The 16,068-nt window shown below is 43.0% G+C and overlaps 1 protein-coding gene across 1 annotated transcript in view; it reads right to left on the reverse strand.

Annotated features, from left to right (window-relative positions):
- Positions 1-8,555, reverse strand: part of LOC146174906 (uncharacterized) — a 99,109-nt gene extending 90,554 nt beyond the window's left edge. Inside the window, exons 1-3 of the mRNA XM_084583265.1 lie at positions 8,472-8,555; positions 6,692-6,756; positions 6,187-6,270 (exon numbers count right to left, since the gene is read on the reverse strand). Coding sequence (XP_084439391.1) covers positions 6,187-6,270; positions 6,692-6,756; positions 8,472-8,517 — 195 coding nt within the window. The 5' untranslated portion in view covers positions 8,518-8,555. The remainder of the gene's footprint in view (positions 1-6,186; positions 6,271-6,691; positions 6,757-8,471) is intronic.
- Positions 8,556-16,068: the final 7,513 nt, after the last annotated feature.

The raw sequence follows: 16,068 nt of genomic DNA on the forward strand, positions 1-16,068 counted from the left end.
AATTGACAACCTATCGAACGATATATGACTTAATGCCGCATAAAACCCAAAGTTAAATGTCAGTTGATTAATTGTGGCTACTGAGATATGAAGGTTTTGCTATTATATTGATATAAGCTACACAACGTTATAACACGTGCGTTTCTATGGGTTGACTGAAATATTTAATATTGAAGATGAGCTGCGTCTTTTGCACTGAGCAGAGCCTAAAACGCCCAAGTAGTCGCATGCAACCAAGAATTTAAAAATGCAACTGGTTCAAATCAATTCGGAAACGTTCAGCACGACTCACCTAACAGCCCACAGAATTGCACCATAAATTAAAATCTTTAAAACACTCGAAACATACTGGCAACGCCGGCGACCAGTACTCCCGAGCGTTGCCAGGCAGCTTCCCCCCCCTGTCGACTTCCGCGTTAGGAGTTCTTTATAACCTCCTTATTTTAAGGTTGGATGTAAAAAACTGAAGGCAGTTTTTTCAGCTTTTTTAAGACCAAACGTCTTCTTTCTTATGCATCCAAGGATCCTGAGCTCCAAGGCAAACTTTAAGATTCGGGTGAGCATTCGGACCACAGGCTGGGTTCCCGCGATGAGCCAGCTGCATAATATATTTCTGTTTGCGTGTATTTAACGGCAGCCATGTGCTAAACGTGTAGAGGAGCCATCAAGAGCGCGCCGTTTCCTTTGGCGAAAGACAAGTGATATCAAGCTGAGGTGCCGCTGACTTCAGTTGCGCGATTATTGAAAGTTATTTTCTGTGCTCTAGCGGGCAACTCTTCTCGGCGCTGGCTAACAATCCAGATTACGCCGCCCAGCGTTGAGTCCAAGGGTAATTTTGGCGCTATTTAAGCTCTGGCGGGATATAAAGTAATGTGGTTGAAAACAATTTCTAGGGTACATATGGAAGGCGGACCCTGGCACCGCACTACCGCAAGCGGAGGGCACAAGGTCGTGTTGAATGAAAGAGCTAGCATTGCCGGTTTACGGACTCTATCTATCTTCCTTTATCTCTTCTTTGATCTGAAACAACATAAGAACTAGTTCTTTTACAATTCATGAACTTGAAACTCCCTCCTATTTTCTTGTGAAAGCATTATAGAGCGTAAAGTTCCTGAATCATAAAAAAATGTAGTAAACGGAATGAAGCCTGATTCAAAGATATTGGCATTCGGTATTCATGAGCAGAAGAGTGCTGTATATATACATAAATTCTGTATGCATTTCATAGATTACAGAAAAGCTTTTGACTCGGTAGCACCTCGACATTCATGCATTTCATAGATTACAGAAAAGCTTTTGTCTCGGTAGCACCTCGGCATTCTTGCAAAAATTGAAAACCCTGTGCGCAGTATAGCCCTGTGTAAACACAGAGAAGATATCTCAAGTGGCTGCATGCCCAGCAGTTATAGTCCTCAATAAATAGTGTTAGGATTCCCTTACGGAATAATGCTAAGCATGGAGGCACGGTCTATTCATTATTATTCGCCATTTGCTGACAGCAGCTGTTCGGAGACCTGGAATGAGATCAGTTAGCAGTAATACCGTCGGAGTATACCTCAGTAGTCCACGCTTCACTAATTATTTTGCCTTGCTAAAGTAACAAGATGGATTATGGCAAAAGAGTACTAATAACCTATTCAGGTGGCCTGAAAATAAATATAGATGAGACAAAGTTAGCGCTCAGCTACCTTGGGAAAGATCACCAGTTTAAGCGAAGCACTGCAAGTGGTAAGTGAAAATTAGGAAAAGTAGTGCCTGCACATGCGGACCTCCAAATAGAAGGCACTTAAGAATCTCATTGGGTTGGAGCACGTTTTCCAGTGTTTCTCTTATATCTATGTCGACTTACCGCACTTCGCTCAGGTGGAAAATACGGAACTATGCCTCTCCGGTACTGACCTCTGGTGCACAAATGTTATGGCTAGCAAAAAAAGATTTAACCATATTTTAGATCAATTCAGAGAGCTAGGGAATGTAAAACGGCACTAACAAAATTAAGAAAGACGAAGCGGGCATACTGAGTCCGTTAACAAATGCGAGTGAATAAAATTAGCGGGGGCTTAGCTTTAGTTAAGCCCGGTAGGTTGCGAAAGCAATAATAGCATGGCTACGCTATAGTTCAGCTCGTAGTGTAGCCAACTGAGGTTGGCCATGTTGACATTACGATTAACACAGGACACACGTGTAATCTAATAACAATAATGGAATTATTATAATTTAAGTATTGTAATAAATGTAATGAACAGCGTCCATTACATTCCATTGGGCGTCGTCACCTGTTCAGGACAATTCAAGAGAAGCGCGATGCGCTCGTCTAGCTGCATCTTGAGGTCTTGAGCGCGCCGTCGGACGACGCGCTCTTCCCGTTAATTCTTCATCTGTTTCTGTAGCCCGCTGTCGTTTCCTGGCTTCATCGAGACGGCGTGACTTTTCTTTCTGTTTATGAGGATGCATAGTGAGTACCACAGCTAAGCAAGCGCAAGCATTTATACACCCCCCATTTTCCTCCTCCTCCTCTCAACTGCGAGAGGCGACAGCAGCGCCTCCACTCGGTAGCAGCGCGGCTCCAGCTGCAACGCGCCGGGCCTACCGACCGCCGCCACCCAATGACTGGACTAAGCAGCCCATCTCTGGCAGCTGCTATGACGTCTCAGTGACGTCATCATCCCATCTGCGGCGCGTCGTGATACCGACCGCAGCCGCCCGACGACTCGACTTGGTAGCGCATCTCTCGGAGCTGGTATGACGCCACAGCAATCTGGGGTCATTAAAGGTCAAACGGGCCTACCCACCATGGCTACGCGAAGGGCTGAAAATGGGAATAGTATTGCTTTAGCAATAAAATTTGGTATAGATCAAGAATAATCACGCAGGGCAGGATAAGTAATGTGAAGAAAAATTAACCAATGGTTGTTAATGATGAGAGATCAATGATGAAAGTTAATGATGAGAGAGGTTGTTAATGATGAGAGAACGCAGAAAGTCAGAGGGCCAGATGTTATTATGAATTTTCTGGGAATTACTCAGATGCAACTGTTATGCCACCTGCCATTGAGAGGGCTATGGGAGAGCTATCTTCCTGCAGTGGGTTTATTGTACTGATGATTGTATGACGATGAGTAGTGATGAATAGAGGCACAAATAAGCTGTTTTCATACCTGCAAAGCCCGGTCGCTGCTTTTGATGTTACGTCTGGAATTTCAACACTCTTTAAGCTAGCGCCGCTGACATTGAAAGAACACAGCGCAATTATAGCAATGATCCTCGTCGATATGGCAGAAGGTGAGAATTCCTTTCGATATGGAACGAGCCGCTCCCTGCAAATGAGTTCAATTGTGGTTCGCCACCGACTTAATCCTTTGCCGTGTAAGCAGATGGCATCAACCGTGATATAAAAAAGTAGTCAATACAAAACACAGCACATCTTTATGCAAGGTAAATAATTTGAGGGCTAATGAGATCGGCATTTTAGACTTCATTCGTACCATTTTTTTATATTTACCAAACTAATAAACAATAGATTGCTTCAGACGCCTTTTTTCAGCAATATATTGTGAAAACAGAAGTTTTGTATTGTACTGAAGAACAATTGCCTGGGACGTTTTCTACAAGCTACGTATCCATGCGAATTAAAGACGGCCACGCTTGTAAGACGACCCCATGAAATACCAACAATGCAAGCGAAAAAAATATTTCCTCCTTTATTGCAATAAACGAGTGCAAGGACCATACCTCACTGTCACAGCTGCTGCTGGCCCATCCCTATCATCCCACAACATGTGATGATCCTTGCCATTGAGTTTGTTGGAAATTCAGCATTTCTTGAATGCGCGGACGACCATTTCATACGAAATAGCGCGCCAAGCATTCAGGATTCACAGCGCGAGCTCCGACAACGATGCTCGATTTAAATATCCTGTATGCGTCAGTGCGAGTCCCCCTTGCTCCACCCACACATAGTGATATTTATGAACATTGTTATTCAGAGGCTTGTTCAGAGACGCATATAAAGGCTGCAGCGTAGTGGTCATCTCGCCTGGGATGAGGAAGAGGTCGCATTGGTTGTCTGTCATTAAAGCCTTGCTAGCATCAGTTGTGAGGCCCTTGAACGCGTCCACAACCAGCATCGAACGTGGTCTCTCCAGCGCTCCTGACGACGGAACCAAATGGTGTGGAGCCAGTCGTTGAACATGTCCGTGCTCATCCACTCCTTTTCATTACAGCGGATGATCGCAATAGCAGAAAAGTCTTCTTTTTTTGGCAATGTCTTCTGGTTCAAGACAATGTAAAGGGACGCCTTCCACCTTCCGCAGTGTACAAGCTAAAATTATAGTAATTAGTTTTATGAGGCTTTATTGCACAACCGCAACCCTAGTTGTCTAGTCTGGTTAATCCTAGTTGAATTGGCCAGTTTGTGGCAGAACTAGCCTGTAAAATTACGGCAAGTCATTGCCTTTTATTTCCCGTCCATTCATGTCTTCAAAGCCAATTGTTTTGACAGTGTAGTTGATCGGGAATGTCAAAATGCATCGGTGTTTAATCCGCGTTGCCTATTTACCCCAGGCTGTAGCCGTGCTAGCGTCGCAGCCCGATGAGGGAACGCTGAAATAAAACTAACTTCTTTTCGAAGACTTCGGGAAGCCTTTGACACGCTGAAGTCCGGTGGCGGAGCGAGAATTACGCGCCGTTCATAAAACGCTTCACCTAGCCTTTCCTTGCTTTGAAAATTGTGTGACTAATCCCACGGTCACGGGCCAATTCCCTGGCTTTCATCTGTATTATCTGGGCAGTGAAGGCGATATATCTGTTCCGGAACTCATTGACATACTGAGCCAAGGCTTCCACGAGCTCTGTTTGGCCCTCGTGTTGTGTGGTCCCGTAAAGGCTTTCCGCGAACTTCAAAAAGCCGCCAAACTGCTGGTGTTTCGCAGCCACCTGCACACGTGCACCTCTGAAACAGTGCCTAGCTGTTTTCAGGACCCGTATTCTGAGTGTGCGCCGTAATCAAAGTATCGCTTTCTCACGTGATCGCGAGTCATCTGATTGGTGGAAACACTGGAACATAATGTTGCCACCTTTTCCGCTTCCGTAGCGTCGCCCCCACCTGCGGGCCATGCCAATTCCATCCATCCATCCATCCATCCATCCATCCATCCATCCATCCATCCATCCATCCATCCATCCATCCATCCATCCATCCATCCATCCATCCATCCATCCATCCATCCATCCATCCATCCATCCATCCATCCATCCATCCATCCATCCATCCATCCATCCATCCATCCATCCATCCATCCATCCATGCCAGGCCGACATGCCTTAATATTAGATCACATTCTTTTGGCAATAAAAGTTGTTTTTCTCTCTCTCTCTCTCTCTCTCTCATGCGCTTGTCGCATAAGCTTCTTTCTTTCATCCGGTTTTCAGATGGTCTTGAATCTAGGACGAAATCTCCAAACCGTACGCCATATTTAAAAAAAAAAAGTCGCCAAAGTTTCCAATGAATAAAGTACTTAAAAGGGAAGCATTGCTTTTATCAGATATATGACTGCGCTGACAAAAAGCGGCTCTACCCAGAGAGTGGTGCTGGTTCAGCTTTCAAAGATGCATCTCGAAAAAAAAAAAAAAAAACATGCGCTTATGTTTGGTGCGCCTCCGCTAACTGGGATTTCCGTGTTCACAAGGAAAGGTGCGCCGGGAGGTAGCTTTCTAGTATCTTTCATCTGAGGCCACGAAAGGACGACGCCTGCCTCCTCGGAGCATAAGTGATGTGTTATCACCAAGACATTAAATTATCAATTGTGAATTTCCTTCTGAATGCAGTACGAACAATGTTAAGCCATCAGCTTGTCGGTATTATTTACCGGTAGATAGTACCTGCCACATGCTATGAGAAGGTGTTTGCAAAAGCTCGCAGTTACATCAACCATTGCAGATAGCTCTTTCGTGTAAACATTCTGACATATTTAGGTTGGACACTTGGTTACTCTGTTTCTCATTTCGGTGGCGAAAAATTGCATTTTTTTCTGAATTAGATCTTTGTGCTTTGGAATCAGCATTATATTTCTTTTTATCTCTGGTCACACTTCAATACTTTTTCGTTCCCGATAAGCCTAGGACTGATAAATCTTAAAGCAATAAGCAGTTACAAAGTGCACAACATAAACTGGAAGCAAATCTCACCGAGCATTGCGTGTGATCTGGGTATGAGAGGTAGAAGTATTTTCCGTATTGGTAACAAAGGTACTTGCAAGGATACACAATGGACTGCAAGGAAAATTCAATGGTTAAAATATCTGTTTAAAGTATTGTGTTAATTTATCTTGAGCATTTTATATACCGCTATGACGTGCGCCGTTCAGACCAATATGTTTAAGCATGTTTCTCACGATCGGTTTCTTGTTCACAAATCTCACATAGTTATCAATGACACAAATTGATCTTTTATGACGACAATATTTTCTTTAAGGTCCCGAAACAATTCGTTGCTTTCCTGAAGAGGCGACAAATTTGCGTGTTTTGGTAGGCACCACGTTACGTGGACGAAATAACATACCAATAAATTTTCAGCCACTGATACGGTAAGGAGCAAGAATTTCAGTTTATCTTGCGCACATTGTTAAGAAGAAAGAGGAAGATTAGAAGGAGGAAAGGCTGGGAGGTTAAATGGTTAGCATTTTTCCTTTACCGGTATCCGCCTTCCTTCGCAAGTGACTCTTGTAAAGTGGTGTCCATACGTCTTGGCTGTGATACCTGGAAATAATAAGGACGAATACTTTTGAGCGGGAAGTTACTTTTGGTCAGCGACATTAACGCAATCTGAAAGAGATATCATTTCAAAGCCATGGGCCACTTTTATTTCTACTTACTGTTACGGTAACACCCCGAAATGAAATCGACTACGAAGGACATCGCAGTGGGAGGATCTGGAGGCTTTTAACACCAAGGGTACATTTAAGAAATGACGTAAAACGATACACGGGCGCCATGCGTTTTGCAGGGTCTTTAGGCTGAAGGCTCATACAATATAAATATAATAAACGGTGCAAAGCAAGTGCGACTTTATTGCACAAAATTTCCCTCACCACGTGCGCGCATCGCAACGCAATCAGTAATACTTGATGCCACACAGAAGAATAGTCGCCGGACTTCTATACTTGCCCTTATTAGAATGACGTTGCTTGTATTAACGACTTTACAGACGAGTTTTGTGAAACCCCTGAAAAAAGCAGCCGCACTCAATTGGCTGTAGACACTCGTTTTAAGCACCCGTCTGAAAATCGGGTGCTAACACTGCTATCGAAACCATTACAAAATAAAAAGGCTATAAATTAAAATTGTTTTAATCACTATATTCAACAAATAATGCGACAAAATAGATCAATTTCTCAATAAATAAATTCGAAGTCATGATTGAGCCAATAAAAAGAGATCATAAAAGCAGAACAGCTCATCCTAGACAGCAGTGAAGGCATCTACTGAAGACGGCTCCGTGATGGAGTTCTAATCTTGTGTAAAGGTTTCTAGATGCTAGTAATAAAGAAATTGAATTTTCCACGTTTTCAAGCATAAGGTGAGCATTCTGTTTTGTGTGTGTGTGTGTGTGTGTGTGTGTGTGTGTGTGTGTGTGTGTGTGTGTGTGTGTGTGTGTGTGTGTGTGTGTGTGTGTGTGTGTGTGTGTGTGTGTGTGTGTGTGTGTGTGTGTGTGTGTGTGTGTGTGTGTGTGTGTGTGTGTGTGTGTGTGTGTGTGTGTGTGTGTGTGTGTGTGTGTGTGTGTGTGTGTGTGTGGACCAACATTCAACTGGTAATTATAAATAGCGTAGCGTAAATGCTATTTGGTACAAAATTGTTGAGTGGTAAGAAAAAAAGATTTATTTAGCCCTCACACATGGCGCTATTTTCAGCACATAGAAATATGTTTATATTTTGGAAGCGTTCAAAACCGCACTACAAATAAAAGTTAATTATGCAACGAGAAACTGTCGCATGCTTAGATTGTTCACGATGACGTACAAAGCTGCAAGCGGTTCGGCGCAAATACTATAGCGAAAGAGAGTAGACATTGCTGAATACGCGGGGATTTTCACCGATCTCTAGAATTGTACAGCGCGTGGCATCTTTTCCACCTGCTTTCAACAAAAACCAGAATCCACCACCTGAATTGCATATCGAGCCCTCAGAACTTAACGGTCGAAATCAGGCCCGTGAGCATGCCCCACCATTTCAGTGCTGAGTTGTTACATCGCTGGCTTTAGTAGTGCTTTTTAAGGCATATACAATATATGCTACATGTGCTGAATAGGTATTTATGAAGATTATATATAAGGAAGCAAAGTACGTCATAAAGCTGCGACACCAGTGAAGTATTTGAGCTCTGCGTGATGGAAGAGTGAATAATCCGAGCAAATTCAAAATATGGCACGTAAACTACAAATAATCTTGAGCGAAAATGAAATGCCGACTCTTACCGGTAAAAAGAGCTACGAAGCATACATATAAAAACAGTGATTTCATTTTATGCGCTTTTGCTCGCCGTCTGTCTTAAGTTTTTCCTGAATTTAATGACAGGCGAGTACAGTAGCATAGCTTTTATATGTGATTTGTCACTACGCTTGGGATGAATCCAGAGAACTCACATTCTGACCTGCGGTGTCTTCATCTCGTTCACGTCTTCTTTTTTTTTTTTTTTGCGTCAAAGGAGTATGACATTTTCTCGAACTTTAAAATCGTCAATCTGAAAACATGCGCAACCGAGAAAAAATATCAGGCGACTTGCGAAACTTCGCAGGCCTATATACATTGTGAATGCTTCTGGTATTAGATGTTTACGACGTTGCTGAGAATTTTAAAATTTGTCACAAAATAAAACAATATTTTTCATTGCTGATGTTATTCTATGCCGCAAGGTTTTACGTGTAAATGGCAAACGGTGAATAGTTTATATGTAAATTTTACTTGTAGGCGTAAAAAAGAAAACCGAAAGAATTTAGCTTCGGTAAACTCAACAGCTCGCTAAATTAGGTTCGATTCAAGACGTAGGCAAAGGCTGGGAACAACGCTCATGACATGAATACGCTACTTCGAAACAAATAAAATACAAAGCTTCAAATTTTTGATTGGCACAATATTTGCAGAGCATTTGGTTGTCTGTGGCTTAATATTTTCGAAAATCATTTTAAAATTCTTACATATTACGAAGCCCCAGTTTTAAACCTCCCTTACATGATATGCTACCACTGGTATATGCCCTTATGTGAATCTACAGCCTTTGGCAAAAGTGTAAAGCCCAGGGATTTGCTTCTGAGCCATGTCTGGATCTAATTTAGCATTAGTGGTAGACAACGGCCTTCTCTTTGATGCTGGAAAACGATGTCTTAGAATGTAAAGATACAGAAGGAAGTTTAATGAAGAATATGAAACTTGTTCTAGCTGTGGTACATGCCCAGAAATAATTGAACATCTGATATTGGAGGGTGCTGTACCCATGGAGATGTCGATACGGACATAGTCACTCTAGCCTAGGCACTGGGGTTCAAAGGTAACAAAGGAAGCGTGAACTAATCGGAAGGTGAGCAAGGGACTTTTGGAAGATTGGTGGATAAATAGGAGAGAGGGGACGCATGGAAAATAAATTGAATTCAAAACACGGGTATTTGAAGGTAACCCGTATTTAAGAGTAAAGTCGTTAACGTTGACCGATTATCTAGTTAAAAAGCGTAAAAGAAAAGGTTGAGTGTGGTGATGACTATCACTACCGGATTTTAAATGGGACGCTCCTAGCATTCATCCAGACATCCATCCATCTATGGAGGTCTTTCCGATTGGAGAGGGTTGCAGAAAAATTCTTACCATCAAGAAATTCGGAACACTGCAAATACCTACAAGGCTCGAAGTGGCTCTGAAACAGACCCCGTGCGCTCTGCACTTATGACAAAGCCTGTGGAAACTTTTAAGAATAATAAACAAAAACCCCACCTCGAATACAACATATATGCATTGCAAATAGTGTTCGGGATAATAAATGTTTAGCGATAGATCAAATGAATTTTTACATCCTGCAGGCTTTCAGATTCGTTCGTTTATTTATTTTCATTACTGCCAGGCTCATTTCGGACCAAGGCAGGTCGGCATACAACGTTGGAACGACATGGTACATACAGTGCATTCACGGATGGCGTAAAATACTCGAACAAAGCTAAATGCAAAGTCGCAATCAGTATAGGAACAGCAAAAACAAACGCTACAACAATGAATACATAAATAGCAGCCAGGTGTATAATCACGTTGTCAGTAAATGGGAAAAAACAACAACAAAAAAACTGTATCCTTTCATGATAGCAATTAATTATAGCGTTGCATTTGAATAGTTAACCAATGGTATTATTAATAGCATGACATCAATTCTAGCCGGGATGGAAACTGTGATAAAAATTATGCAGAAATGATCGAGGGATATAGGCGATTCCACATTCTGATTACGAGAGGGAGTAGGAGTACATGAACGTACCGTTGTTGCATGAGTATTCGGTTATAGCATGTGCATGTTTATGCCTTGATAGTCATGACTTCGAAACCGATAGGATTTATCTAGGTGTGCTCTGTAGAGGCCATGAATAAGCTGAAATAAATATTTAGCCGTGCTAGTAGCGTTCGAGATGACAACGTCTTCAGGCCCCAAAGAGCGGCAAGATTAGTCGCTGAATCAGTGCGCGCATATTGGTTATGAATAAACCACAATGCTTAACCCTATACGTTGTCTTTTTTTTTCTTTATATTTGTCACGGAATGTGGAAATCAAGCTGCGTTAGCGTACTCTAAAACTGGTCTGATGAAAATAGTATATGCGAGAAGCTTTGTTGACGGGATTGAAGGCACGGACATCTTCTGGGAAAAATAGTTTGAATAAAAGTACAGAGGCTATATTCGCAATGCTCGAATCCCACCTTAGCTCAAAAGTTATTGTGATACCCAAGCACTTGTGCTGACGAAACATTGGCAGTATTTTGCCTGTAATGTAGTATGTATACTTGTAGGGTCGCTGTTTCCTTGTTACTGTCATGCAAGATGATTTAGTTTTTTTTGTTGTCATTTGACATTTTTGCACCATTCGGTTGGCTTGTCCAGAGAGTGATTGAGGGAAATATAATGTTCATACCTGTTAACAGATTTGTAGACAATGCAATCATCGGAGAAGAGTTTGATGCTATATTCATTATGGTGGAGGTAGGAACATATATTATGGTGAACTCTGATGCTACAGTCGATATAACTGGTAACATCCTTAATGAAAATTAAAATTTATAGTAGCCTCAGCACAGATGTTTGAGGGACCCCTGATGTGATGGCCACTGTCATTGACTTCGTCTGCCGAAAGAGTACCAAAAGTCTCGGGTATGTTAAGAAGTCTTTAATCTAGTGTAAAATTTGTCCATCGCCAATGATGCCTTGTAATTTTTTTCATTAGTTTTTTATGGCTCACACGATCAAATGCGTTTGAAAGGTCTAGTGGTATTATGGCGTAAGATAGATAGACATGGTGTCCTTGTAATAGAATTTCCATCTACTACCGCCCGTCCAAGAACTGGAGGCTCACATAAATTGGCAAACGTCAAAAAAGCAGCGAATTTTAAGTCGCCATACATAACAGGAAAGTTACTTTTGAACTTGTAACGTATTGATGCAATCTGTGTCATGTGAAAGTAAGCTCTCGAGAAAGCTCTCTTGTCTAGGCCTGGATGTGAAACAGTACCGCTGAAGCAAATATAAGGAGATCACTTGGTACAAGACGCGCATAATCACAAATGCTACGAATGGCATAAACAAATTTGACACGTGTCAATCCTGTCACTTTATAACTGCCGGTTTATACCGAATGAACTCGCCTGATGTGTTTGTAACTACACAAATTAGACTACACAAATTAGAAAGAAATACCGTGTGGTGTTGATTTTTTTAAGTTTCGAGCGCTGATCACAAGTTCTGCTCCTAATAAAAGTGTTCGTGGGATTCATATATGCTGTTTTGGCACCTTTTATTTACTATTGCTGCCAACCATTGCATAATTTATTTGTGACTGCTAAGAACTACTTGCATGGGGCTCTACTTTGCTTTCAGAGCGCAGAATGATCTTCAGGCCTTTGATCACTCTTTGTGTTACCAAGACGCGCTCTATAGGGGTATTTGTGGTGCAAGATGGGCCAGGCTCTCTCTCGGACTATTGCAGCCGAGTAGGACGTATTGTTCCATCCTCTTCTAGGTTCATATCTAAGAGAGCTCAAATTCTCAATAGAAAATTTAGCCCACTGCCGCCGGAGGAAGTAGCCTTTTAGATGCTGCCGGAGGAACAAGCCCCTTTTATGGTTGCAGCGGTAACGAGCGGGTCGGTTTGGCCGATCACCGTAGTCATCATGAAAACTAGATCTCCGGAGACTCTGCGCCCAGACGAAGGCGCGTTTCGTGGCCTGCGACAGCCAACTTCCCTACAAAAAACAGTCTTGGGTTGATTGCCCCCCCCCCCCCCAGGCGAATCGAATATTACACCAATATCCAATTTCGAGAACTGTACTACTGATTTGGTCTCCGACGCACACTAGCGTTCCCGGCAACGAATCCGCGCTTTTCATAGCTCGAGGGCTCGACCACCGTGCCGGCGGCAGAGAGGGGTCTTGGAGCGGGGAGCGTAGAGTGTGCGAAATCTTACACCGAAATTCTACAGCACTATAGACTGAGTAGGCAGGTGGCTGCTCCACCGACCCCTACCCTGAATTGCAGGCAGACCGTCGCCTGGCGTCGCCTTCAGACTGGGACATTTCCAAACCCGCTTGTGATGAGCCATATGCTCCCAGGAGAACGACCAGAATACTGTATGAACTGTGACTCGAGAGGGACCCTTGAACATACCATCTGGGTCTGCCCCTTTTCTCCCCGAAGGGGTCTAAATATGACGCCGCAACTCTGGGAGGCCATGCTGCGCCGCTCGGACCTTGGGCTCCAGCTAGCCGTTTATCCAGCTGGCCTGGGACGCCGCCTGCCAACAACGTCTGCCGGCCTGCGTCTGAGGCGGGGCCCCGTCATCCATCCCCAGTGACGAAGGACGGTGATCCTACATCCGCTGGTATAATAAATTGTTCTACTCACTAAGTGTCTCTAGATGTTTCTTCATCAAGTTTATATTTAACGCTGCAGATATCAACAAGCAATCTCATTTGGACGACCGTGCTTTTGCCCCGGCAGACACTGAGCTATTTGGTTCGTTTGCGGCCGCCCTGTGAATAGTTCAGTTTTGTACTGTGACTGTATTGTCATGCGTTGCCTCGAAAATTGTCACCACCCCTTCGAAATATTATTGCACTGCAATCATCAGCAATTTGTTATTCTAAAGGTGTAGTTTTTTCCGTGACGCCTGGTTTTTCATTATTCTTCGAAGCCGACAAATTGCATTTCTTTTCCAAGGCAAATGACTTGATATTTCATTTCCTCTTGCAGAATTTGACTGTGGTTCAGACTGGCGTATCCCCGTGGTAACCATGTGGTTGTAAATCTGTGTCCTAAATGTTTTTTACATTGTGCCTGCTTGTGATTACGACAGATCTGTAAAGAAATGAGAAACATCAATGACCGCCGAATAAAATTGTTTCTAATATTGGGCATTTTTGAAAGTGGCAGTTGTGTTTTAAATGATCAATAGAACGTTTTACACATGAGGCAGCTCTGAATAGTTGACACTAGTTTTGATAATGAGATATATTTAAATAATAATATTTAGGCTATTTTTTCAAATATAGGGAATGTCGAGCTTAGATTGGTATCTTCATAGTGATGGACCGTTGGCCAATGATAGTAGGTTTTCAGCGCCAGCCGGTCAGCCTATTCTGTAGTAATATGGTTAAGGCAAAATTAAACTTGGACTTATTAAATCATGGTTTACTCACAACGGGGCACGCTGCCCTAAAAAGCGCTGACGAGAGAGCACTTTTTATAGCTTGGAAGCACAAATCACTATAGAGATCAGAGGCAAGGTGCATTAAATTAGAAGCAATGGAAAACTGAGCAGCAGGGAACGAAGATGAGATGACAACAATGATGATGATGAACAGCATAAACTTGGTTCAGTTCCTCCTTATCAAAAACGAAGCAACTGCACTGTGCTTTCCACTTTTAACACTAAAGTACTTCTATGATGTGCCTTCCTGTCGTGCAGCTGTGTGCGGCTGTGTGTCCTAAATAGTTGCGCAGATGGACAGTGATCCGTTCCGCTATCGCACAGCAATTAGTGCGCCACGCTCAGCAATCGCCCGTTATTTGTCCCTTTCGTCTAGCCCCAATATTTTTCATCCATGGCCCCTTTTTCCAAGCATTTCACCCTAGAAGAACCGAACACCGGACAGGGAGAAATCTTGCACTCAATGAACACCGGTGAGTACCCGGTGGCACCGAGGATCGAACCCCGTACCGGCCGAATGCGAAGCAGATATTCTACCACAAAGGCACCGCTTCAGTGCCCCCGAAGGTTCGGTGACACCGAAGCGGCGGCCTTGTGACACACGATCAAATTCTTTGTTGGAACATATTGGTGTTGGTGCCGTTGTATTGAAAGGAGTTAAAATGGCTTATGCATGTTGTTCTACACGCCTTATGATTAACAAAATGTTATCTAAAAGAATTGATGTAAGAGCATATGTGCGGCAGGGATGTCGACTGTCTCTTCTCCTCTGGTAACTGCTAACGAATACATCCGTGGTTTTAAGCTCGGAGTATGTGAAGTGAAAATATTGGCATACGCCGATGATGTGGCGCTTTTTTGTGAAGACCGCGAAAGCGTTTCGGAAGCTTTGAAAGTAACACAAAGGTATTGCAGGCAGACTGGTATTGCTGTTAATTTAAAGAAAAGTCTCGGAGTCTGGCACGGGGAATGGGAAGAGGAACCGGAAATTTTCTGTTGAGTAAGATGGGCTACAAAGCCCGGAGTTTATTTAGGAGTCCCATTGGACAAATACGGGGAAATACGAATTACTGGAATGAAAAAGCGGAAGAAATACGGGAAAGGACGAAGGGGTGGAGGAGACGTAACCATTCTATTTTTGCCCGTGCGACTGTAGGCAATACCTTTTTGGTGGCAAGAATAATGTATTTACTTCAAGCATTGTATTGTGCTCAATATACAAAGATTCCATCGTGTATTTGCGGTCTTCCTTTGGTCGTCCAACTGGGAACGAATTAGCAGAGACAATCTCATTCGGCGAGTTAAAGACAGAGGGTTGTCTCTAATGCATCTATATGTGTGGCAGATGGTTTTAAGGTTTTGTTTCCTACGTGAGCAAAAAGATGCATTCCTGAGAACCTTTATGCAAATGATGCTATCCAGTGCAATTCCAGAGTTTATAGTCTCTTCATGCTCTGCTCGGGGATACACTGTGTCACGCTTCCTGCGAGAAGTGGTGTGGTCGTTCAGGTGTTTGCGCGTGCGGTATTCTGTAGAGTATTTAGCGACCGTACCACCTAAGCGGCTGTACAAGGATCTTATTTCACAATTGTTCCCAGCTCCATTGTACAGAACCTTATACTGTGAAGGCCCATGGAAAGACGCGCTCAAGCGAGTTAAAAACATGACTCCTGCACCGGGCGTAAAAACATTCTTTTTTAAATTGCATACAGGAACCCTCCCAGTCAAAACATGGATGGAAGAAAAGGGCCTTTTTGTACCTTGGGGCTCAAAATGTCTACTATATAGGAAACCTGAAACAGTTGAGTACGTGTTCCTGGATTGTTGGGGTGGGGTGTTTTACTGGGATGTGTTACAAAGGACACTTAAAAAAGACCTGCCATTGACGCCACGTGGAATTCGGTACTTGACAACTGTTAATGATGATTTTCCGTATGACCTCATCATGCTATTGGGCCTTCACAGTATTTGGAGGAGTAGGATGGCTTATAGACACTGTGATGTCGATGCACGATCTGTATGTGATTATTTTGTTGAACAAGTGTATAAACTAAAAGAAATTTTGAAGCAGCAAGACGCTGCGGAGGAGGTCTTGAGTCTGATGGGCGAACTTGTGGTAATGA

The sequence above is a fragment of the Amblyomma maculatum genome, chromosome 11 (assembly GCF_055883805.1).
Source record: "Amblyomma maculatum isolate TAMU_Amacu chromosome 11, ASM5588380v1, whole genome shotgun sequence".
NCBI classification, from domain to species: Eukaryota; Metazoa; Arthropoda; class Arachnida; order Ixodida; family Ixodidae; genus Amblyomma; species Amblyomma maculatum.